Raw genomic sequence first — 25,304 nt, forward strand, 5'->3', positions numbered from 1 at the left:
CTATCCCAATATAAAGAGCAAAGAGATCACGACTAGATCAAGCATCAGGTAATTCTGTGAGGTGGTAGCCAAGATCATGATCAAGTCAGGCTGGAACCACACCAGGAAAGAGAAAACTGAGGGATGGACATGGTCAGGGGGAGGGTCCTGGGAGATATAGATAGATGACAGAACAAAAGAATGAGCCAAAATCTTGGCATTAGACAAGACACCAGTAATGAGAAACAAGCCTGAGCATCCAAAACCAGAAGTCTGGGGCACAGTTTTGGCCAGAAGATCCACTGAGGAGCCATGAACATACAGCAGGACAGCCCCAGCTACATGAAGAGTGGGGACAAGCACCAGCCAGATTTTGGGGCCAGTCCTCAGACAGGTACAGACACCTGTGTGTCCTTCAGTGATCAGGTCCTTGACTGCAGCCAAGCTCTGGCTGCTGGGTTTGCTTGCTCACAGATGATGCCTCACCACAAAGAGGAAGAAAGTTCATAGTTGTAGGTTACAGATCAGAAGATGAGTAGGCACATTTCCCAGACAGCTAATCTGGCACTTTGTAGAAGTACTATTGCTTGTATAAAAGGATACAAATCCTTTAAGCAGATAATAAAGTGAATCACATATATTACTCAGTTAATGATTTTGTATCTAATTATGAGATGTTGCTATCAGTTGCTAAACATTGCTGGAGGTTATCTGTGAGCCACAACAGATGTTTTTGTTTGGTTTATTATTCCAGTTATCGGTTTTGTGGAGCTTTACAAGATTTCATTTTCTGTGAGCAATGACCCTATGTGCAGCATCTCAGAGTCCTGGCAAACAAATGCTAAAACAAACCAAATATGCAAACACCTTCCATGGTGTTATATCCATTTGGGTTCATTCCCAAACCACAGGAGTGTGGAAGTTATAATACAAAAGGCTGAAAATTTAAAAGTCCTCCTTGAATTCCATGTTTCAGAATCATCCAAAAGGAATCTTATTCATTTTAATCTACTAATTAAGGATGTTTTACTTCTAATTGTCCTGGGCCATAAAATACTGTGCTTATTTTAAAGACAACAGCAACAACAAATAAATGGGCGTAATCTGAGCAGATGGAAAGTCATCACAGCTGGTTGGTCTGGCTTCACTCCCTCAGTCTGAGAAAATAACAACAGAAACAACAACAACAAAGTACTTCAATCCTTATTTTGAAAAAGGGATTCAAATGGACAACTCTGTGTAATCTGTGCTAACTTTCTTCAGCGGTTAATTGCATTCATCCTTAAAAGCGTGCCTTTCTTCCCTGCTGGTTTTTGATGTCAAGTAGCCACTGACTTTCAGTCTACTATGACCCTTATTCAAAGACCCTTTGCCAAGCTTTGATTTCCCAGAGGTTCTCACAAAGAATGATCCCTTCAGTTGTTGGCTGCTTCCTAATTTTACCTGTCTACGCTGTACTTCTTGAATTTATCACTATCCTGCTTGCTCCACAGCTCTTCAAACTTTCATTCACTCCATTTATACCTAATGACTTACGGAAACTAAGGCTGGGCACAGCAGCAGCAGTGACTGAGCTGTGTGATATGAAGATTATCAGCTCATACGTGACAGTTCCTGTCTGTTCCTTATACTCCAAGGATTGCACTATTTGTCATAGTATCACCCAGAACCCAGAGATCACAGTGAGACAAATGAAATAGGTTTATTCCCATCCAAATGAAATAGGTTGATGGTTTATTCCCATCCACACTCAGACCAGTTATGTATATACCAAACCTAAGATGATTTTAATTAGCTGTGTTGAATGAGATCACTGATCATGACTCTCTTTACCCTTGGACTTGATATCATTTATGGACTCTAGAGAAAACAGTTTTCCTCTCAGTATGTCATATTTTTACTTTTTATTTTTTTTAATTGTGTATTAACATGGAAAAAGAGAGGGAGGGGAAAAGAGTACATCAATCCTGTTTGGTTCCAGGATGAAAAAAAAATATTGTGAAATCAAGCAAATGTAATTCATGGGACAATCTCAAAAATGAAGTGAGCTGAGTAAAAGAGCTAAAAACAGATTGAAAAATAAAAGTCCTCATCCATAAGAAGGAAAAGAAGTATTATTGATTTTTTTAAGCTGAAGTTCAAACCAGCATAGAGAAATTTACTGCAAAAATGTTAATGATGACAATTCAATCTATGGCTCACAGTTACTCAGTGCAATTATGCACTCACTCTTTTCAAGGCTAATGCTAGCAGGGCTCAAGTGACAACCCAAAGAAACACTTGTGATAGACTGCAACACTACTGGCAGCCTTAGGTGAGAAAAGACTCTGAGGACTGAATCCATGCTGACACAGGATTAAAACCTTCTCATTCTTCTACAAGGCCAGAACCCATATTTGCTAACTCGTCACAATTTAGCTAATTTCCATCTCAGTGGGAGTGCTACCAAATATTCCCTTCAGAAGCTATTTATGAAGCCCTAAGTTCTTTTGTGAATGTCTTGATACTGCTCCTCAGAACCACTCAGATACACCAAACACAGCTCATATTCTGCCAGGATGGAGCCTGTAGTTACTGCTGAGACTCCTGATCACATCGTGCATATTCTGTGAGCTGAACTGAAAGAGCTACTCAAAGCAGAAATAAACCTGTAGGTACCAGATAACTATTACAAGGTTAACCTAGAGGAACCAAATAATGTAAGGCAGAGGTTCAGATGAAAATAAAGTGAAAACCCAGAGTACTCACTCAGTTTTCTGAACAACCGGAAAGCTTCCAAGCCGTACATAAGCACTCTGAATCCCATCTTCTTTCATTCCAAAAATCTGCTTCACGCTGAACGAATCCATCAGGTCAAATCCTATCCATTACAGAAACATAAATGACATTAATCAGGCAGTGGGACATGCCTCCAACTGTAACTACATGGATACCTTAGCCCACAAACTGCACTTCAGAAACGAGTCTTGTTCCTGTTGGGAAAAGCCAGAACAAAATTCTGATATGGTCTAATCCTCTCAGTCAAAAAACTCAAAACCAAGCTTAAATTCAAGCTGTCACAGGCTTGAACAGTGTTTTCCAGAAATTAGTAGCTAATGTTTGCATTGCCACAACATCCTGAAAACGCTGCATAATTCATTAACTCCCATGGAGAAAAATGCACAAGTGCAGGCTAAAGCTCTTATTCATAGACTAATAGAAAACACAGAATGTTCTGGGTTGGAAGGGACCTTCAAAGATCATCTAGTTCCAATCCCTCTGCCATGGGCAGGGACACCTTCCACTAGCCCAGATTGCTCCAAGCCCCATCCAACCTTGTCTTGAACACTTCCAGAGATGGGGCAGTCACAGCTTCTCTGGGCAACCTAGTCTAGTGTCTCCTCACCCGCATTGTAAAAATTTAGTTCTTTATCTCCAATCTAAATCTACCCTCTTTCAGCTTAAAACTGTTGCACCTTGTCCTGTCACTACAGACCTTGATAAAAGGCCTCCTTCTTCCTTACAAGGCCCTTTTATATACTGAAAGGCCATGAGAAAGTCCCCCTGGAGCCTTCACTTCTCCAAGCTGAGCATCCCCAACTTTCTCAAAATTTTTTCACAGCAGAGGTGTTCCAGTCCTCTCATCTTTTTCATGGACCTCCACTGTGTGTCCACTCCAGTGGTCCAGGTCTTTACTGAAAACTACTTGTCCAAGAAACTTGACTACATACACTTTTCATATCATTTTAATACAACTCAGTCCAATCAACTTATCATTATTGAGAGCTATGAATCTTGATGGAAGACATTTGTCTAAAGCTTCTGACTTTGTTCTAACAAGCTATTTTTAGCTCAATCCTAAACCACACAAGTGAGTCTACACTGCTCCAGTATCAACATGGTCCCAGCCACAATGAACACATGGTTTTGTGACATGAAGTCCCAGGTGCTAAACCATGAGGGACAGGAAGGGTGCAATGGTGCCATGAATGCATCCAGTTCCTGGAGGTGTGAAACTGTGTGGATGCAAACATCCTGCTTTAATCTCCAAACTGGCTCCACAGGATGCAAATCCAAACTATCAGCCACTCCCAGAACCAAACACTCTGTGGAGTTAGAGGCGAAGGCACTGTAAAAGGCATGTTGTGAGCAACTGAGCAGAGAATATGTGTTTTAATGTTATTCAGCCTATTCCAACATCTTCTCCCCCTCACATATGCACAATTGCACATATTAACTCCTGCTTTTGTAATTCCAGCACACAAACCTGATGACATAAGTGTAGCTTATTTGGATAAGTTGCTTTTAAACTATGGCAGTTCTTTCAACTTTGTTCAGTTAGTGAGCTCTTAAAAGTTTTCTAGGATAGATAAACATTTTAATGTGATGAAATTAAGCCTGAAGATTCTTGGGTTTCTTAGTTGTCTTCATGAACCTTTCAGGCTGAAAGGCACTGCAGAGCTTGAAAACAGCTTCAACATGAAAAGGCACCAACCTAATGATATTATTCTTCACATTTATATGAATAAATAGGTGCAAAAACTTGCATGGGCCAGTGCCTAGGCAAATCAAAATAGCAAACAGCAAATAAAATGTAAAGCTTCCATCATTTTCTGGACCTTTTTCAGAAGAAATTGCTTTTTCTGAGGAAATATACTCTTAATTGTTTGCAAAGACAGAAATGGCTGTCTGGTGCCAAGTTGAGGCCTTTAGTACTACAGTAACTTTCCTGGCTGTCAACAGCTTTTCCCTTTTGTCCACTCTATTTTCAGTTATTACTGGGCATTCAGGAGGGCAAATAAAGCAGTTAAGATGCTCCAGGGCCTCATGGCTGCACCTCATAATCACCTCTGCACAACTCCAGTGATACACCCTCTGACACACTGCAATTGGCCACGATTGCAGCTATAAATCAGGGTAAATAGACCCCACCAGAACATGAGAGCTCCCTCCCGGCTGTCACAAACAACACTATGACTTGTCCATACAGCTCATTTCTCTGCACAGTACATATCCATCATCCACACCAGCTACAGGAATTGAGGGAAGCAATTGAGTGTTGCTGGCAGGAAGAGACCACACTGACTGGGAAGGGAAATTGTTAACCATTCACAGGAGAGGAGCTGTGGATGGTGAAGGCTGAAATGCTGCCCAAGTGACGTCCTTACGTCCAGTCACCAGAGGCCTCAAGCTGTGAAATCCTGCTCACCTCATGGGTCCTGTAAAGCTCCCTTGCGAAAAATGCACAAGTGCAAGGTACAGTGACAAGAATGTCCTGCTAAGTTTTCCCATAGTTAGGGCTCAGGCCCAAAGCTGCTCTCATTTTCTCCGACAACTCAAATGAACGTTCACATCATGAGCAACTGTGAAGCTGTGTGCAATAGTATGCTTTTCCAGTAGAAACAGAAGTCAGATTCAATCAATATCTTCTTTTTTTTCCCTGAATTTCCCATCAAAATGCAGTTTCAATGCCTAAATAACTCCATGAAACATAAACATGGTTATCAGAACTATTTTGCAAATGGAACTTGGTGTAATGAAAATAAGTCACACTCTCACAACATAATCACATTTACATTTAGGATTGGATAAAGCACAAAAGTAAAAAACAATAGCATTTTTTTTTCTTTTATTCAGATTATGGATTGGCAAATCAAAAATTTCTTTCTCTATTTTTATTTAATTGATGAATGACGATGGCTTTTTGAAAGATGTAATGTAGATCCACGGAAACGTTAAGTCCTTAGCTGTGTCAGAGTCCACACTCAAAACCAAAGGGTTTTTTATTTTAACCACACTATTGATTTGTTCTGTGTCAAATTGAAATATTGCCCAACTGGTGAGATAACCTCTACTCTTGGATACTCCATTTACAACCAAAGCCCTTAAGGGTAAGGGGCACTTTGCTTGCTGAAAGATTTCAATAGAATTACAGAAGATTTGTCATCAGGCCATACACTAAAAAAAATTAAGAACTCTGACAAGGATGAGATGCATCTCACCTAATTTTAGCTGTCTGAAAAAGAGACATGTGATGGATGCAGGCTTCCTCAGTTTCCTTGTGAGTCAGCAGAGAAATTTAGAGGTCTTTAAGACAATTCATCTTAAAGATAACTCATCTTAAAGACAGGCTGAACCCCTACCTGGAAGTGCCTCCTTCCATTCAGAGGAGAGGGAGTTCGTACAGATGGGAATTTTCAGAGTACTGAAGTTGTCTGAGATGTATTCTGCTTATTGGGAATGCTATCCATTTTGTGCAGTGAGTAAAGCAGAGTTTACAGTAAAACTGTTAACAAATCACACATAATTTATATTCACATTTCCTCATTTGCCATCAGGATTGAGTAAAGGTTGCAGATTTTTAAATTCAGCTGGATTAACCAGCTATGATTTTCAAAATCACTTCTGAAGAACAAACAAACCCAAAATATTGTTATGTCAGCTGAGAAAGTAGTAAAGGCAGATTACTCAAGTGGAACTGGAAAGAAAACACCTAGGCAAACCTAAAAATGAATTTATGAATTAATTGAACCTCTAAGACTGTTTCAGCTGAAGGACAAGCAAATATATTATTACCATTACTATTACCACTACCACTACTAGTAGTATTACTACTGTTAGTACTAAATTGCTACTATTACTACTATAATTTTGTTTACTTCATGTGCCTGGAAGAATTTTGCATAGATTATGTTCCCTTGACTTCAGGAATGGAGCGGGTACTGTGAGGGAGACAGCATGAAGCCTTCAGTTTTGACTTTTTAATCCTGAACAACAATATTAATGTAAAAAAATAAGCAATGCTGTGATCATTTCTGTACCACCTGACCAGGACACTTCACCTAGCAGTGTTTGTCCACTAACAGTGGACAAACTGCTCAATGAGATCTTTCCCCAAACAGTTAAATGTGTCACACAGCATTTCTGTGCTGGAGTTACAGCAGAAGTACAGTCTGTTCATTGGTTTTCCCACCACCAAGGAGGCACCATATTGTCAGTGGCATATGGAGAGTGAGATGCCACTTCCCAAACTTCCCAGTCATCTCTACAAGTGAATGGGGAAGAACAGACCTGCCTAAATTAGCAAGGACAAAGTTGCTGTTACCTATTGTACCATGCTCAAGCACAGGGTGAAAAGGTAGGATTTTCTTGTTCTCAGCTGCTTTGATTTAAAAGGTGGCTTTTTGTGTTACAGGGCAGGTGTGGTTTCCCAATTGGCTCATGAACTGCTTAATCAGTAATGCCATAAACATGGCATTTAGTAAGATGCGCTTTGATCTTAAGCCTCTTACTTCATTAGAGCTTCTAAAACAATATGGGGCCACTGAAACCCTCTAACATGATTACATCTCCTGAAAAGCAACAGACCCTAGTCCATATTAAAATTAAAATAGAGAGCTGAAAGAGAAGCTCAGATTTGTAACAGTATACTTGGCTTGAAAAGTAATTTCTTATGCACTGCTCTGCTGATCAAATCAGCTGAATGTGTCACTACGTAAGAGTTATAACCCCCTTACAGGAAGCAGCCTGTTTTCCAGAATCAGAAAACACACCCAGATCTTTCTGTTGCAGGGGGAAGATGACAAAACTTGGCACTGGACAATTTATACATCATCTAACTGTAATGTGCAGCCAGAATCTCTTTTACAGGACCAATGTCCACACTGCACCCAGCACCTTAAAGCATGGCCAAAGCATGATCCGACAACTCTGTATTCATCCCATGATCCTACAACCTTTATTTTAAGATAATTATCTGAAGACTTGACTAAAGGGGCCATGGTTGGTTGCCCTGAATATGAGCTGGATTTCTGCCTGGCTCCATTAAGGATCTGATATGGGCAGCATGGTGGAAGCTCATGTGTATGTTGAGATTTTCCTGATTGTTCTGTCTTCAGGGGCAAAAACCCCACAAAATAAAAACAGCATCCAAAGCCAGAAAAAGAGAGTAAAAAATGTAATATTTAATAGCCACAAAACACAGCAGTGTGTACATTTGGAAAGGCTTCTCAAAGCAGCACAGAATCACTGACTTCTTATTTTTCCCAAAGAAGATTCTGAAAAGAGTCTCTTGCTTTGTGTTCCCAAGGATCCCAAGATAACACTCACAGGGGGAAAAAGTGGGATACTTCTAATTGTGAAAGTTTTTGGTGAGAAAACAACCTGGAGAGGAATGTGGAAAGTGGTTGAGAAAGGAATCAGGAAAGGCACTGGACATAACAGCCTCAAGTGTGGAGTCTGGGATATATTTACTACAGTGGATTGCCAGCCATGAGCACTAATATCAAACAAAGCAGGTTTTGCAGTAAATGCTCCTGACTCTGGTTTTGCTCAGCCTCCCAGCTGAATTATCAGCCTTGCCAATGCACTGATGAAATATCACCAGTAGCCAAGATCAGGGAGGTTGTCATCACCTGCTGGTACACTGACACTTCTGAAAACAGCAATCTGTGCAGCCTGTGATAAAATTGCACACGTTACTTTTACTGGAGGATAGTCAACGACACTAAACTTTATTGTACACCAGAGCAGTGTATAAATTCCTATGAAAAACAGTAGCACCTGGGAGTCTTCCAGAAAATACATGATCTTGTCTAACATTTCTGCACTCTTGAAAGTTAAGTTTTCACGGATTGCTTGTGACCACAAGGAAGAGCCTGTATGCCCTCAGTGTCCCTTTTAATTCTTCCAGCATGGCCTGCAAGGTTATTACCACTGTAAAGAGCCCTAGTTTTTGTTACCTTAGTTATTTTCTGTGCTAATATAGACTCTAAAAAAAAAGAGAAAAAAAAACATGCTATCATGCCATAAGATAACGTTACATGGTGAATTCAATGAGATAGGTCTGGCAAATTAGTTATGTGAAGGCAGAGTATAGACGAGAGTTATTTTTTTCCTCCTGTATCTAAACATTCAGCATCCTTGTCTTCCACAGTGCTCTGTGTTGAAAGCGGCTATTTGTGTCTCAGTTCAGGGCTGGGATAGAAGCAAAAGTGTCCAAATCCCAAAGGGGGGCCACTGACTTTATTCAGCATGCTATTGTCATAGTAGCCATCATCTGCTACAGTATTTTTGCTGTTCCTGACATTTCTTCCTCTACAGGAAAGGAAACCCTGTCAAGAGCTGAGAGAGTATCAGATTTTAGGCATAATTTTAAATCTCCATCTCCAAGGATTTTCTGCCACATCTTATCTAAACCTACACTCTTTCTGTTTGAAGCCATTTCCCCTTGTCCAATCACCACATGCATTTTTAAAATGTCTCTCTCCAGCTTTCTTGTCAGCCCCCTTTAAGTATTGAAGGTTGCAAGAAGGTGTCCTTGGCCCCCTCTCTTCTCCTGGCTGAGCATCCCCAGATCTCTCAGCCTGTCTTCAAAGCAGAGGTTGTCCAGCCCTCTGAGCATATTTCTGGCCTCCTGTGGACTTCCTCCCACAGCTCCACATCCTTCTTATGATGGGTATCCCAGAGCAGCACTTCAGATGGGGTCTCATGAGGACAGAATATAGGAGCACAATCCCCTCCTGCTCTCCATGCGGCTTTGGATGCAGCCCAGGACATGACTGGCTTTTTGGGCTGCAAGTGCACATGGCTGAGACATGTTGAGCTTCTTATCCACCAGCACCCTCCAGTCCTTCTCCTCAGGGCTGCGATCAATACATTCTCTGACTCACGTGTAGGACCTCATACTTGGCCTTGCTGAACTTCATAAGGTTCAGCCCCACCTCTCCAGCCTGTCCAGTTCCCTCTGGATCCCCTTATTCCAGGGTGTGACTGCACTCACAGCTTGGTGTGCTCAGCAAACTTGATGAGGGTGCCTCAATCCCACTGCCCATGTCACCAAAAAAATGTCAAACAGTGTCAGCCCCAATACCAACCCCAAGGGATACCAGTCATCACTGGTTTCCACTCAGACATTGAGCCATTGACCACAACAGTTTGAATGCCAACCCATCCAGCTCTTTATCTGAGTGGTCCCTCTGTCCAATTCACGTCTCTCCAATTTAGAGACAAGCATGTCATGCTTGTGTCAAACACCTTGCACAAGTGCAGGTGCATGAGTCTTGCAGCTCACACTCTTTAGACCTGTGGCATTGCAAATGGTTGTATAAAGGGGTTTGAAAGAAAGTAGTTCTCTGGAATAATTTTTTTTCCCCAACTATTTCTGGCTGTCAGAAGAAATTATTTCCAAAGACTAACAAAGGATATGAGTTCTGTCTTCTTGCCCTGTTTATTTCTCTGTATTCCACCTCTTCAGCAAAAATGGAAAAAGGAACAGCTCATTTTTGCATGGGTAATTCAACCCCCATTCAGCTCTCCCAGCAGTTTGATTCAGCATCATCAGTCAGCAGTGGTTCCCTGACTTACCCCCAAAGCATTAAGGACTGTACCTCTGGAGGAACAAACCAGAGATTTATTGGCTGCCCACATGCCCTGCATGAAGCACTGTAATGACGACTAAATGGGTTGAACAGGTCATTAAAAAAATTTGTTAGCTAAATTTTACAAGAAGCTTGCAAGGGAATTTTGGAACTATAAAGCTTTCCAGAGTCTATAGATTAAGGGCCTCAAGAGTGCTTTAAAGAGGTTCTTGCTATTAACCTTTGTTTCCACTGATGTTCCAGCTGGGATTCAAGCAACACTTCATGCTGACCCAACTTTCTTCTCACCAGATCCCCAGATTCCAGCAGGGAGAGCAGCTAGAGCTTAACCTAATGCTGAAGCAGGTGGAACAGGTCTTACACCAGCATGAAGAAGGTATCTTCCAGCAAGCCTGCTACCTTCTAGGTCATACTCAATAATTTGGCTTAGAGCACATTTTAGATGGTCTCAATTTAAAAAAATTTATATATCAGATTTACCCCGGTACATGATGCCACCACTCAGGCTGTTGGTTTACTGATCCTGGTTTGCTTCTGCATCACAGCACTGGAAGACACAATTTCTACTTTTCCTTGGCCCCAGGAAAGGAACAAGCCCCAAGAGTCCCATGCAGACCACAAAAAGGAGTTTGACCTCAGCTCGAGCACCAATCCACATTTGGGATTATGAGGAGCAGAAACCTTGCTTGAGGTATATAATGGAGTAATACTTCAAAAAGGAGCAATCTTCCAGAGGCAGTGAGGCAGGTGAGCAGGTAGTCACTGGACTGAAATATGGGGCCACTGTTTCAGAAACATCAGTCTAAAGTTTCAGCCAAAACAGAGGAGAAAAATACAGCACTTGGTATCTTTACACAGGAAAGAAAAAATAACACTTCAGGAAAGATAAAATGAGCATAAACCAGTAAGAAAATTAGGCCAAAGATGCAGTATGAGAGAGAATTAAAAAACAGAAGCAAGTAAGTGAATACACAATTCTAGCCACCCCACCTTGTGTAAAGGCTGTTGTAATCTAACCCCCAGCCTGCTGTAAAAACAGGAAATAAATTAATGTATACAGCAGCTGCCTCTGAGGCAGCACCTTTCAACACCTGATCCCATGTTAATAACACACCACTTTATGTGATGCATGGTTCTGTTTATCTACATCAGTACCCTGCTTCTCTCTTACCCTTTTGCCTCTCAGTTTTCAAACAGTTGCAAGCGGCATATTGAACAAGACTGAAAGCTGGTTTTGACACTGAACTCTTTGCCTCATTACTGAAGGCTTTTCTTGTGTTGAAGTCATCTCCATTTTCTCAGTGATGGACACTCGGCTTGCTGCCATAGACCCTCTTTCAGCTCCTTTCCTGCTCTAGTGATTTACAAGATTAAACAGGAGTTCATTACTCCTTTGATGTCCTTTGTGTGCCAGATAGCCTTGAACCAGATGAATTTTCCTGGGACTATTTGTATTAGGTTCTGGTTTTAATTAGTTCCTCTATTTTGAAGGCCTCTTTTGAGTTCCTCGGGTGTCAAGGTGCTCTGTGTTCCTCCAGAAAACCATCAAGTGGCACATCCTCAAAGTCATCCCTTGGGAAAGCAGTGGGGAGGGGAGGACCTCTGTACAAGCAAGAAGTATTATTTTTAAGGTAGGAAAATATATTTAAAGAAAAACATCTTACTAAGACCTGCTAGATTCTCCTTGTAATGCTGTCTGGGCTGTAGGAAAACTCAACCAATAAGCTATTTATGAATATTAAAATATTCCCAGTAATTTTAGGTGTGATGAACAAGGCCTAATATGAAAGCAGGTAGGGACTACTACTCTTTAAGAGACTGTCATGGTTGCTTATGCCAGGTGACCAGTACAAAACAGATTAGACCTACCACTACCCCAAAACCTGGCCACAGCTGTCATCACAGAGAATTCTTATCAGACAGACTAATTTAACTCCAAGAATTTGGAGTAGTTTATTAAGATTCTATTTACGCCTTCTTCTCCTCATGTGTCCACAATAACCAGAAAGCTTGCACTGATGAAAAATCCATGGGCTGGTTTCTGAAGGAGAATTAATCTAGAATATTTGGACTGAGAAATAACTGAAAGTATATCACAGGTAGACAACCTATTAGTCTTTTTATAGCCAAAGGATTGGTTGCTTCTTGGGTATGAACAGGCAAAATTGAATTTATTTCCTTTTCATCAATCTCAAATGCACTGGAGTAAGAAAAAGACCTGGATTGTTTAACTTCTGGGAGAAAGAAAATACTACTAGTCAAAGGAAAAAAAAAAAGTTTAGGGACAGATTTATTTTTATTTTGTTTAATGTGCAGGTAGATCTGAATAATTCACGTGCACTTTCATGTGTATGATTAACCTTTGTTAAAACTTTTATGTGAATGCAGATGTCAGAATTTGTCATTGTGGGGATTCAGACCGGGGAAAGTCTTTCACAGGGACTGCTCAGCTGTTACCAGTTTATTTCCTGCAGAAGCACATTTTAAAGTAAATTCAGCGTTCATTCTGCGTATTTCCTGATGTTTTTGAGAAGCTCAGCCATGCTGCCTGCTCCAGCACAGACCTGATGTCAGGTCATTTGCTCTGTCAGGAGTCCATTGAGATCCATGGCTTTGGTTAACAGCTACGTCTCTGACCATATTAAGAAAAAAAAAATCATTTAAAACGTTTTTTTCTAATTCAAAGAACTCACCCCAGCTCTGTTGGTGTCAGCCTGGCTGTGCACACTTTAGAGGATGTTCTAGTATTTCCAGGCTCACTCACCAATGCACACTTTGGTGACTCCCTGCTCCCTGTTGGGGTGACTGTACATTTTAACTCAGCAATTCTTTAGTTTCTGGAGAAGGGAAATTCCTTGTCACACAACCCCTAAAGAAACCAGGGTGCCCATGTTGGATGACTGGCAGGTCTGGACACTGGGCATGCACAGGTTAGAGCCAGCCCACAGGACTGCATTGGCTGTGCTTAGAAGTCACAGATGATTTCTTTTGGTAATTATTTGCCTGCTTGACCTGTTTTTTTGGGGTTTTTTTAGAGTTACTGAATATTAAAATGCCTTTGAACACAAGTGAACCATTTGTCAACCTCTGAAAAACTTCAAAGACTTTTTAAGTGCAGTGATCTAGGCTATAGTGTTAACTATTGCACAGTAGAATGGTAGAATCACAGAACTATTAAGGTTGAAAAGATCTCTAAGATCACTGAGTCCAACCATTAACCTAACACTGCCAGGTTTATCACCAGGCCATGTCCCCATGTGCCACATCTACATGGCTTTAAAGCCTTCCAGGGATGGTGATTCCACCAGTTCCCTGGTCAGCCTGTTTCAATGGAGGTATTTTCCCTTATATCCAAACAAAACGTCCCCTGGCACAACTTGAGGCCATTTCCTCTGGTCACTTGTTACCTGGCATGAGAGACTGACCCCCACCTCACTACACCCTCCTCCCAAGGAGTTGTGGAGAGCAATAAGGTCCCTTCTAGCCTCTTCTTCTCCAGGCTAAGCACCCCCAGTTCCCTCAGCTTCTCTTCATAAGACTTTAGTATAGACTCCTAAAAAATGAGCTAACAGGACCTCCATAGTATCACCTTTACTGCAGGTATCACATCCACCAGCCCAGAGGACAAATCCACCTCACAACACAAGTCCAGACATTTTCTCCAGCTCACAGGAGACTCACATAGCTCCTGTGACTACAGGTACAGGTCAGCTGTTCCTTTCCCTATTTGCTTCTCAGGACTTACAGCAGCTATCACCAGCTGTCTGTATGTCAGAACTCAGTTTCAAATTCAGCTCAGCCCAGTTTCACATTATCTGGGAGACTTCCTAGAGAAAATGCAGGGGGAGGAGGAAATAAGAAGTTTTGAGCCCTATCCCATTAGCACTGCCTAGTGATGGGTCACTGAAAAACACAAAAGTGACTGTGCCATGGCACAGCAAGGCTGCATCCTTCTGCCCCATCTCTCACAAATGTCACAGCTGCTTCCAGTCCTGCCTGTATGAGCATAACCCTGAGGATGGAGAGGAGAGTGGTGCTGTCTGCACGAACAGCCAGCTCCACCAGCACTGCACGTGTGCAGTCTCTGCTGGCGACCACTGTGACTGCGCATCCACTGACCCAAGGCAGCGATCCCTCACAAATATCAGCTGTTCGTGGACTATTCACTGGCCTCTCGGGGGCTTCCCAAGGAGACTGCCACGTGCAAAGGGAGGGCACAATGCCTGTCACACAGGCACCACAAATACATTTTTTTCCCCAGGAGGATGTCGGTCGAATGCGCTCGTTCCGCAGGTTCAGCAGCCTGGACACTCCAATTTTCTCATACTACCACATGCTTTAGTGGGCACATATAAATAGTCCCAGGGATATTGTAATTAGCTAGTGAGTCACTGGCACCTCTGGAATGTGAACCCATGTGCTGCAAACCACAGGAACTGGAGACACACTGACAGCTAAACACAGCCACTGCAGTCTGTAATTGTAGGGGACTAGTTTTACAACCAGTGCCTTCATTGTAAAATGCCCAAACACCCTTTAGAGAGTCACAGAAAAACACGCAGGTCGTAAATGTGTTGGAATTTTGGTCATTTGCACATGGAGGTTTCAGAGACAGGGAAGAGAGTTGGAGGCTGAGGTCAGTCTGTGGTACAACCCATAATGCAGTTTCTGCTCTTGTTCACACACCCAGCCTGTGCGACTACTCAGGAGTTGAAGTCAGGGCTTTCATGTTCCTCCCTTGCCCTATTAACACCATCCAGTGTGGGATGTTTATTCCCATGTAGTGGTTGTAATTGTCCCTCCCCAGGGTTTATTTTTCTTAAGACCCTGTGGAAATCACTTCAGGCCTTTCTTTACTTCTGTGGCAGAGTCCCCTGAAAGCAGCAGCCAGTATCTGTTGAGGAGTTTTATGTCCTCTAGTAATGTTTAGGACTAGAGCTCAGCTCATTCTTAATTCTAGCGATCATCCAGATTTCTGCAACCAAATCCCATGCCCAGCAGGTCTAGTTTAAAATGCAAATAATTCAAATGTGAAGTCTTAAAACCTCAAGAAGTATATTTCATTTTAAATAACATTCAAGTGTAGCTTTGATGCAGTATTATAGCTCCTAAAAATACACAAAGGGCACATCTTCATGATGCAAAATATTACCAATGGGTTTCCCTGCCTGGTTTTCCATCCTTTGGTAAATGCTAATGGAATGAAAATGACAATTCAGCATAATAAGAGGTATTAAGTATGATAAGATTAAGTAAGATAAGGGGAGGTTTTATTGAATATTTTAGGGCAGATGAGTTAAACCCTCTTGTCTTTATTTCTCTTTAAAAAAACCCAACCGAAACATAGTACCCACAATAATGCTGTAAGGACTTTGTTTAAACCATTATTAAGCATTGGTTTAAAATATCAGACTTCCTGAAGGATAAAGTGATATTCTAAGTAGATTCCTTGCTTTCTTTCAAAGTTCTCTGTTGATTTCTAATGCATTCAGCAACATATTCAGCGTTATATTCTGAATTCATGTTTTATGTACTGTTAAGCAGATGCTGCTTCACTTCACTGACAAAATTTTTTCAGTATTAAAGCTGCCTATATATATATATATCAATCTATTCTTGCTCATGAAACCCTATTTCACTGTAGCAGCCCTTCCTGAATGATACAGCTGGAGATTTTTTATTTAAATGCTTTGAGACCAGAGGGTCATAGAGTACAAACCTCTGCTATGAGAGGACTCATGACTATCCATCACTGTTTATTTGTCTCCATTAGTACTATTTCACCTCTCGTCCCAGCACTTCATATCTCTGACAGCTTCAAGTCTTCTTCTGATGTCTTGAATGTATCTCTCAAACAGCTGACTTCATTTCTTATTGCTGCCTTTGTCCTTCAGCTTGAGTGGTTCCCCTGTCTCCCTCCTGCTGTTCTCCTGATCTATTAACAGAGAGCAGTATTATCTCCCCTTTCCACCTGCACCCTGCAAGATTAACCAAGCCCACGTTTTTAATCGCCTCTGTCTCCTGAACACTCTAATAGCTCCTCAAGGCTGAATCCATCATTCCTGAGCTAAGGAGGTCTGAGCACGCTTTTCTAGATGAGCAGTAGCCAAAAGCCTTTTCCAGTCTCAGGAATTCTTCCCTTCTCTACCTTGTCCAGCAATGACCTTTGCATTTTCCCCAGCTCTACAGGACTGTGATGTACAAACATCTGCTGACTAAAACACCACCAGTTCTCATAGGAGGAGTTTATAGTTTATAGTCCTGATATTGATCCATACCTACCAAAACAGGCCTTTTAAACTAATAGTCCCAAGTTAGTTGGAAAAAAATCCCTGTGTTTTGGAGCCAACCAGTTCCTCCTTCAAGGATATTTTGATCCCAGTCTATAGAGTGGAAACTCACAGGGGAGATTAGACCTAAAAGTAGACCCTGATGGGCTTAATCACTGCCTACAGTCTGACTTGTTACTCCCTTTCCTAGAAATTTCGTAATTGTCACCCTGCCAGGCAGTTTCTGGCTCAATTTACGTTTATTAATCTCTACCCTTTTTCACTTTAGCAGTGACTTTCAATGCAGTGCTCAACAAATGCTTGCTGAAGTCCAGATAGATGAGATTTACTTACTGCTGTTTATCTAAAGAATAAAAAAAACAAACTGTGTTTTAAAAGGAAAGTATCAGTTTAGAGCATTGGCTCTTCTCCAGATCACAATGTGGTTTTTTGATGCAGTAATTTCATTCTGCATGGAGCAACCCTCACTACCCACTCTTCAGCCTCTGACTTAACAAAATCTATGAATCTTCCACCTCATCCACACCATTGTTTCCCTTCATCTCACAGAGTTCCTCCTTTTATGGCTGGTTTTATGGTTTAGCTTTTATTTTTACTTCTGCTGATACAGAGTGACTCAATTCACATCCACTTAAATGCAGGCACAGAACTAAATGTAGCAAGTCATGCTATAACTTGTATGCAGGTAGGGTAGACAAGAAAGGGCTGGACCTGGTGATGCCTTGTGTGAAACAATTGTTTGTGCCTTCTGCTGTTGAATATAAGACAAAAAAAAAATTTAAAAAAAATTCACAGGAAGACTTTTGCCCCTCTGACCTTCAGTTCTGATGTCTTGTCCTTCTCTGAGAGAGGAAAAGGTGTTAAATCTAAGAGCTTTTAAATACTGTTTTCTTTGTCCCCAAAACGAGATTTACTGCAACTTCTACTCTATGAGACTGCACTTAGTGTCCACTGAGAAACAAGTTTGTGCAAGATACAGCTACAAAGTTCAGTGTCAGGAGCCTGTTGGGCAAGGATCAATTCTGGTTCCAACTGGAGCACAAGGCACAGGTGTTACCTTAAAAGCCTTGTACATATGAGGACCTGGGTGGCAGAGGAACAGCCTCCCCCTCAGTGCTGTCAGTCACAGACCTCCCAGAGCTGAACCTCCCTCACAGGTCTGAGAGAGCAGGACACAGGCTGTGCCTCAAAGCTGAAGTGCAGTCCCATTTGCAGTAAAACACAAAAGCCTTTCAGCACAACACATCCTTTTGGAATGGGAAGCACAGCACAGTGGACCAAGTTTTCCAGTTTAGCTGGAAGAAGACAATGTTTTTCTGTTGGAATCAGACCCAGGAGCCCAGAGTCTTCAGAAAATGCTATGAATTAAGTAAGGAGCACATGAGAAGTGGAACAGCACTTTAATCTTACATGATCCATCTCCAGCAGCACAATAATCCATAGCAGACCCAGACTATCTGTTCCATTTCTTCCAGGGAAGAGGCACACATTTTCCTAATCACCATGAACAAGATGTGAAATAAATAATTTTCTCACCATATTGGAGCAATCAGGAGCCTTCTGCAAATCCTCTGTATTGTTGGTGAGGGACTGGAGTTGTCACTTTTAATTAAATACTGTAACTAATCTGTTGTTAAGACACCAAATGGTATGGTGAATGTTTGTAGTGAGCAGAGATATCTTAGGTCAAATAAATGACCAGCCCTGAATGATCAGCCTGACCAGATGGTGCAAAAAAATTAATTTCTGCTTAGGGAATTCCCTAATATAGTGAAAAAAATTTTAAAAAATCACTGTGATTCTGACCAAACTGGAACAGTTGCCCAGAGGATCTGTGAAGTATCCATCTTTGGAGATACTGAAAACTCAATTATACAAGGTCCTGAGACATCTGATCTAACTTTAAAATGGGCCCAGTTTCAAAGGAGACCCTATTTTGAGTGGGAGGTTAGACTAGATGATTTCCATAGGACCCTTCCAACCTGAACTAACATACAGATCTGAGACATTCTGAGACAATCTTTTACATTAACAGGCTGAATATTGGCTTCTTTCCTAGCAGGGAAGTGGAATTTGAACATAAAAGGAGAAAAAAACCCCTCAAAAACATTATGGAAGAGACTAAGTGTATATATATATATGTATGTATATACACACACACACATATATATGTATATATGTGTATATATGTATGTATATACACACATATATAAATATTACTGTAAATAGGCATTCTACTCAAAACTTTTGTGCCAGATCTGAATTGGCATTCCTGTCATTTACATTGCTCAACAAAAGATATATTTTAGAAGTCAAATAAAAGCATAGAGTCTACTAATTAGCACTTGAATCAAAATTCAGATAAACATGAACTGGCTATAGGAGTCCTTTTGCAACTCCATTCTTCTGGAAAGACTCACAGAATGTGATCATCTGAGAAGGGACACAATCCTGCCACTCATTTTGAGCAGTGGCTTCCACTGCAGATAGATTCATTCAGAATCAGTAGGCCTGAATTGCTCTGAAGTTTGCCTGGCCAGCAACAGGAGGACTTTCAGGACAGGTTAATGCAAGACCCAGCGATAGACAGCAGCTCAAAATAGGTGTTTGGGGATGATCTGCTTGGGTCTAATGACCAGAAGAGATGTTACCACACAACATAATCACAGGCTCAGATGTAATCAGACCGCAGCCAAAATAAGCTGCCCACAGACAGCCCAGTTGGAGCTGATATTTTGTGCAAGGAGTGAAAATCCTCCAAGGAAAAAATTCTGAGTGAGTTTCAAAGCTGTCAAACATTGACCATTTCTACTCATAATCAAGCTGCAGAAGAGCCTTCAGCCTCCCACTGCAGTGACTTGTGTTCTTGGGTCAGTCACAATTATTCCCAGTGCAACCTTGATGGGCATCTTTTCTCTGCCAACAGCTCAAACAGTCTTTGGAGGCTGGAAAAGAGGCACAGTCCACGCATCTATCTGACAGATTAAGTCCTTCAGCTGGCTGAAAAGATATATCAGAGCTCACAGAAAAGCAGAGATATCACCAGACTGTATTTCCCCTTGATGTCTCACCAGTGCTTCAGAAAATCTTTTCTTTATATAAAAACACACGTAAACCTTCTCCAGTGATAACTACCATTGTGCTTGGATTTCCACAACAATCACAGATGAAATAAATGGACATTAAAAGTCACTAAGTGTGCAGTGGTAAGAAAAAAGTGATCTCCAAAACTTATTGCATTCCTCTAGCTACTGCACTAAGCTCCACTGGCTTTTTAATTTGATGTCATATCAAAAGATGCTTGATGTGATTAATTTGGTGTTGGCTGTCAACCTTTATCTCATTCGGAGCCTCACAGTTTGTAATACACTTCTCCACCACTGAACACGTGTTGGAATAAGAAAACTCCAGCTAGGAAAGATGTAAGTAATCAGAGCATCACACTAGAAATGCACAGTTATACTATTTCAGTTCCCAGAAGTACAGCAGAAAAGTGTGTCTGTTTACCTGGAATTTCATCAGTGCCCCCATTGGTGTGTTTGAACCGATCTCCTTCCACGTGGACATTTGGGCACAGGACATCTGAAAAGCAAAAGAACCAGTACAGAATTATCCCAAGGAAACACATCTGCAGAACTTACAAAAGCTGATCTTCTGGGTGTTGTTCAGATTCTTGCACGTGGCAATAATTCAGCAATAATTCCAGCCCAGGCTCTGTACATCCTAAATACCCTTCCTCTCTCCTATTCCCTAACTTCATGATGGACAAGAGACCCAATATACTATGTCTGATTTTGAGGCACTTTTTTCTGCCTGACCAGACAGGAAGACAGTCAGGATAGGTGAACCGAGCCTTTCCATCAGCTCGGACAACACTCTGGGTTTGTGTCTTTCTCCTGCCCATAAATGTGCATGAAAGTCACAAAAAACATAAGAAAATACAGAATGTGCTTCCACTCTTGTATTGGTTGGAAGTTCTGAAGGGCCAGCTGACATGGTGCGCTGCCCAAACTTTTCAGAAAGGACAGCTCCTAGTCTGGAAAACCTCCTTGAGTTTGTTCAAGCAGAAATCAGAGTTAAATATGACTAAAATTTTGAAGAATATTCACCCTTAAAGACAAGCTTCAAAAAGTCATGAAAATACCCAGCCTTTCTCAGCCATTTCTCATGCTCCCAATTAGTGTCAACACAATTGCAGATAAATGCTTTTCCACAGAGAACTATGTATCCACCTCCTTCCTGCCAAACCTTTGAAATAACTTCTGTTTTTGCTTTCTTTTCCCAAATCAGTAGGTTATTGCACACTTGTAAACAATGGGGACAGGTAGCTCAATGAATCAGTTTAATGAGAAGAACTGTTAGAGATATTTGGCCTGTATAGGTCCAATATAATAATAATAATAATAATAATAACAACTACTATAAAAATAGTAACAATAGCAACAACAACAGCAACAATAAATATATATCATTATAATATTGGACTTGTTAGAGCAGGTCCAGAGAAATCCATAAGGATGATCTGAGGCCTGGAGCACCTCTCCTATAAAGACAGACTGAGAGAGGTGGGGTTGTTCAGCCTGGAGAAGAGAAAGTTCCAGGAAGACCTTATAGCACCTTCCACTAATTAAAAGGGGCTTATAAAAAAGTATAGTGATAGGACAACCTCTTCTTGCCTCTTAAAGAACCGTAGCCTCCCTTTTGCCTTTATTTTACAAACATCCTGTGCTCCTTTTGGCTCCTCCCTGCCTGCCTGCATCTAAGGCATAAATAGTCAGCAAGGGAAAGAAAATTATTGCAATTCTCACTTTCCAGCCACAGAATAATCCACAGAGGCTCAAAAGAGGTTGGTACTTTACCATCCCAGTTATTATCATGGCTCCGTGTGTCCAAAGGAGCAGAGTGCTGGACTGACAGCACATCCATAAGTCCCAAGGAGACACCAGGTCTCATTGCTACACCCAGCACTGCATTGTTGGGAAGGCAAGAAAAAAGCTGTCCTTCTCCTTTGGAGCCTTTCTATGAAACCCCTGATATAGGTGAACATTTTAGTGCCAGAGTGTTTCTGCCTGTTACTTCTGCTACCACCACGCAAAACTCTGAGCAAATACTTGTGATGCTCAGAGGATTTGCAGCAATGAGCATCCACTGCAAACGGCAGAGACAGTAACAAAATCTGCACTGCAGCTAAGGCTCTGCTAATTTGTAAATCTTTATGGATTTACAGAAGAGAAAATACAGCTGACTGACCTGAGCTTTCAGCCTCTGCTCCTTATTACATCCTCTGCTTGCAGTTGCCTTTAAATACGTATTATTTAAAACTTATTTATTGTCTTCAACTTTATATAATATTCTGTCAATCATTTGTTTTATCCAAAATTTTTATCAGCACAGATTTTGCATTTATATCCATGGGGTTCATGGAAATTTTTAATAGCACCAGCAGTGCTATATTTCCCTTTAGAGTTGCACTACGAATGATGGCTGAATTTCCACTGACATCTGCTACATGAGATCAGTCAGCTTTTAATCCACTGTAGAGTGCTACTTTTTAATGCAAATGCAATTCAATACATAGTAACAATGCCTAAGAAACACTGTACTTTATTAAAGAACAAAAGTACTTTATCAAGGTAGTTACCATATCAACCAAACTATAACTCCACAGAAGAAAATTAGTTTTGTTAGAGATGACCTCCTTCTCATAAAATTATAATTCTTGACTAGGGATACATAATAATTCCCATTCTGTAATATTTTATTCACTGGCTTCAACATCAAATATTACTTTTTTTGTGAGTGAGATCAGGAAAATTGCTTTATAACTATACATATGGACCATTTTTCTATTTTTAACAGCCTTACATTATCATCATTTCAAAGGCCCATAATTAGAGGGACGAGGAAGCTCTATGTATGTAAATTTGCAGATGACACCAAGCTGAGTGATGCTGCTGACACTCCTGAAGGATGGAGCCATCCAGAGGGACCTGCACAAGCTCAAGAAGTGGATCATGGAAATCTCATCAGGTTTAACAAGACCAGGTGCTGGTGCTGCATTTGGGTTGGGGCTGGGGAATGAAGGGACTGAGAGCAGCCTTGCCCAGAAGGACGGGGGTGCAGGTGGGTGAGAGGCTGGACAGGAGCTGGCCGTGTGCACTGGCAGCCCATAAACCAATCATGTCCTTTGTTTGTACAAGCTTCTTGTTGAAGGAAGCTTTTCTGAAAGTAATTTAACTGCAGATAACACTCTTTCCTGAAACCAGATCACACTGAGATCTGTTTGATGAGGAGGGACTTAAATCTCACTTTTAAACATCATTTCTTAGAACCTTCCCTATGAAAAGAATCCCAAAGCTCTCAAACATTTTAAAAGCAAGAGACAATATGTCCTACAGAGTACACATTCTGGAAAGAGACATGTCAGAAGAAGGTCTTGGCTCAGGAACATTCACTAGCACTAAAATAGTATTAATAACCTATTATCAATAAAATGTAATGATAGGGCTGTGAGTTTGGAAAAGAAGAATGATCTGGTCATTTAAGTCTCTTTTCCTCCAAGCTGTTTCAAAAGCAAATTAAGGAAATGGGACAGAAAACAAAGGGAAAAACAAAAGAGAATGAGAAAGGAGTGGAGAGAAACACAGGGAGGGAAGGAGGGAAGGAGGGGAGGAGGGGAGGAAGGGAGGAAGGCAGGGAGGGAGGGAGGGAGGGAGGGAGGGAGGAAGGGAGGAAGGAAGGAAGGAAATGGCAGTATTGTGTTTGTTATAGCAATTCCTGGCCAGGAATGGTGTGATTCTGCTACCCCTTAGGGCTTTCTGTAGAGAAACCTTCCCTGTAAAGTGACAAACACAAATCCCCATTTCCAGCACTCCATCCTTGTGTCCATAGGACTCCGCTGGAACAGTTTCTTAATTTTCATTTTAATTCTTTCAAGAATAAGCAAGCCCTCAGCTGCCAAGGGCTCCTCTGGGGACTTGTGTATAATGAATGCTGAACATGTGTAGCTGTCAGGTTCCACAAGAATAAAGTAGAGGGTGAAAATAGAAACACAAGAAGGTTAAAGCAAACATTATTTATTACCATGTTTTTTTGGTTGGTTTTTTTTTCCTTTCCAGACTGAGAATTTCAGGATTCCAGAATCTCAGCAGCACCCAGTGCAGTGACAGAGATTCAGACACACCCTGTATCTCCATCATTATTCCATTCCCACAAGAGAAATTATCCAGTTTCTCTCAAAAGGTGGGATTCTCCCAACCTAAACATTTGAGTTGTCTCATCCCCTGACAATGAAGTTTAGCCCCTTGTAATTCTATCCATGGATAAGGCAATACAGGGCAAATGCAGGCTTCCCTAAAAGTTGTCTGCCAAAACTTGAGACCAGACAGCCTGGTAAGAAAGAGGGATTTGGGGTAAGGGGTGGGTGGGTTTCATATTTTTATGGAGATAGTATTGCAAATTTTTTCTACATTGAAATAATTTTTCCCATTGAAGATTGCACTTAAACGGGAAGGGACCTGGTGAGAAAATTTTTCTTAAAGTCAAGAATATTTCATGAAAGTAGTTTCTCAGAGGAGCTTTCTCAGAGCCCATCAGCTCTGTTCTTTAATTATGCAGGTGGTTCTCTGTGCAGCAGTTCCTCCAGCACATTTAATTCCCTGCAGTCAGTTGATGACTCCTATATATAGTACTACCTTTATTTGTTCTTTTCTTTTCTTTTATAAAACATTGCACATAGACCACTTTATAGCCTCAAAATTTAAGGTTTTTTCCCCCCACTCTTTTAAAAATGCTTCTTTTAAAAGAATACCTCCACTCTCTGCCCATATTCACTGAATATTTTTTGGCGAATGTTTGTTGTCAGATATTCTTTCCCTGCAAGTGAACCAATCCATAAAGTGCCACCCACCATGGAAACAAATTTATAAGGAAAAATGTGGTGGTTTTTTCCAGCTACAGTGGCGGGCGGCCCTGGCAGTGTAATGAGCCTGCAATAGTGTCTGTACTAACATTATAATTTGTATCAAGGTGTAGGTACAACAGAGCATCACAGCAATTATATGATTACACCTTGCAGTATAATGCCTTGTGCAACTCTCTCTTCCTTTCTGAAATCACACTGAATCTTCACACTGTGGATTTTGAAGTCCCTCAGTGCCAGGAAAATCACCTGTTTGTGGCTGCTGAAGCCAAGGCCGATTCTGCCTTTTTTCCTTCAAATAATGCCTACATTGATGATGGATGAGGTTTCCATATTTGGTGTCACATGAAGGCTCTCTGTCACCTCAGGGACAGAATCAGAGCATCATGGAATGCTTTGGGCTGGAAGGGACCTTAAAGATCCTCTGTTTCCAATCCCTCTGCCATGGCCAAGGACACCTTTCACAAGACCAAGTTTCTCAGGGCCCCATCCAACCCGGCCTTGAACACTTCCAGGGATCCAGCATCCGCAGCTTCTCTGGCCAACATGTTCCAGTGCCTCACCATCCTCACAGTGAAGAATTTCTTCATGATATTTAACCTAAACCTGCCCTCCTCCAATTTAAAACCGTTACTCTTTACCTATCACTACATGCCCTTGTCAAAAATCCCTGTCCAGCTCTCTTGTAGAGCTCATAAATGCTCATGATGAAATGCAAAGGGAATAGCAAACCCTCCCCACAACACAGCTTACAGG

At 41.3% G+C, this 25,304-nt stretch overlaps 1 protein-coding gene across 7 annotated transcripts in view; it reads right to left on the reverse strand.

Annotated features, from left to right (window-relative positions):
- The window catches only part of COL22A1 (collagen type XXII alpha 1 chain), a 227,291-nt gene that overhangs the window by 141,531 nt on the left and 60,456 nt on the right, over positions 1–25,304 (reverse strand). For all 7 annotated transcript variants that reach the window (XR_005601553.1, XR_005601552.1, XR_005601554.1 and 4 more), the window contains exons 4-5: positions 20,135–20,209; positions 2,728–2,839 (exon numbers count right to left, since the gene is read on the reverse strand). Coding sequence is in view for 4 of the 7 variants with exons in the window: in XM_039549899.1 (XP_039405833.1) it covers positions 2,728–2,839; positions 20,135–20,209 (187 nt within the window). In the remaining 3 variants the exon portion in view is untranslated. The remainder of the gene's footprint in view (positions 1–2,727; positions 2,840–20,134; positions 20,210–25,304) is intronic.

Source organism: Corvus cornix, chromosome 2 (genome assembly GCF_000738735.6).
Source record: "Corvus cornix cornix isolate S_Up_H32 chromosome 2, ASM73873v5, whole genome shotgun sequence".
In the NCBI taxonomy this organism is placed as follows: Eukaryota; Metazoa; Chordata; class Aves; order Passeriformes; family Corvidae; genus Corvus; species Corvus cornix.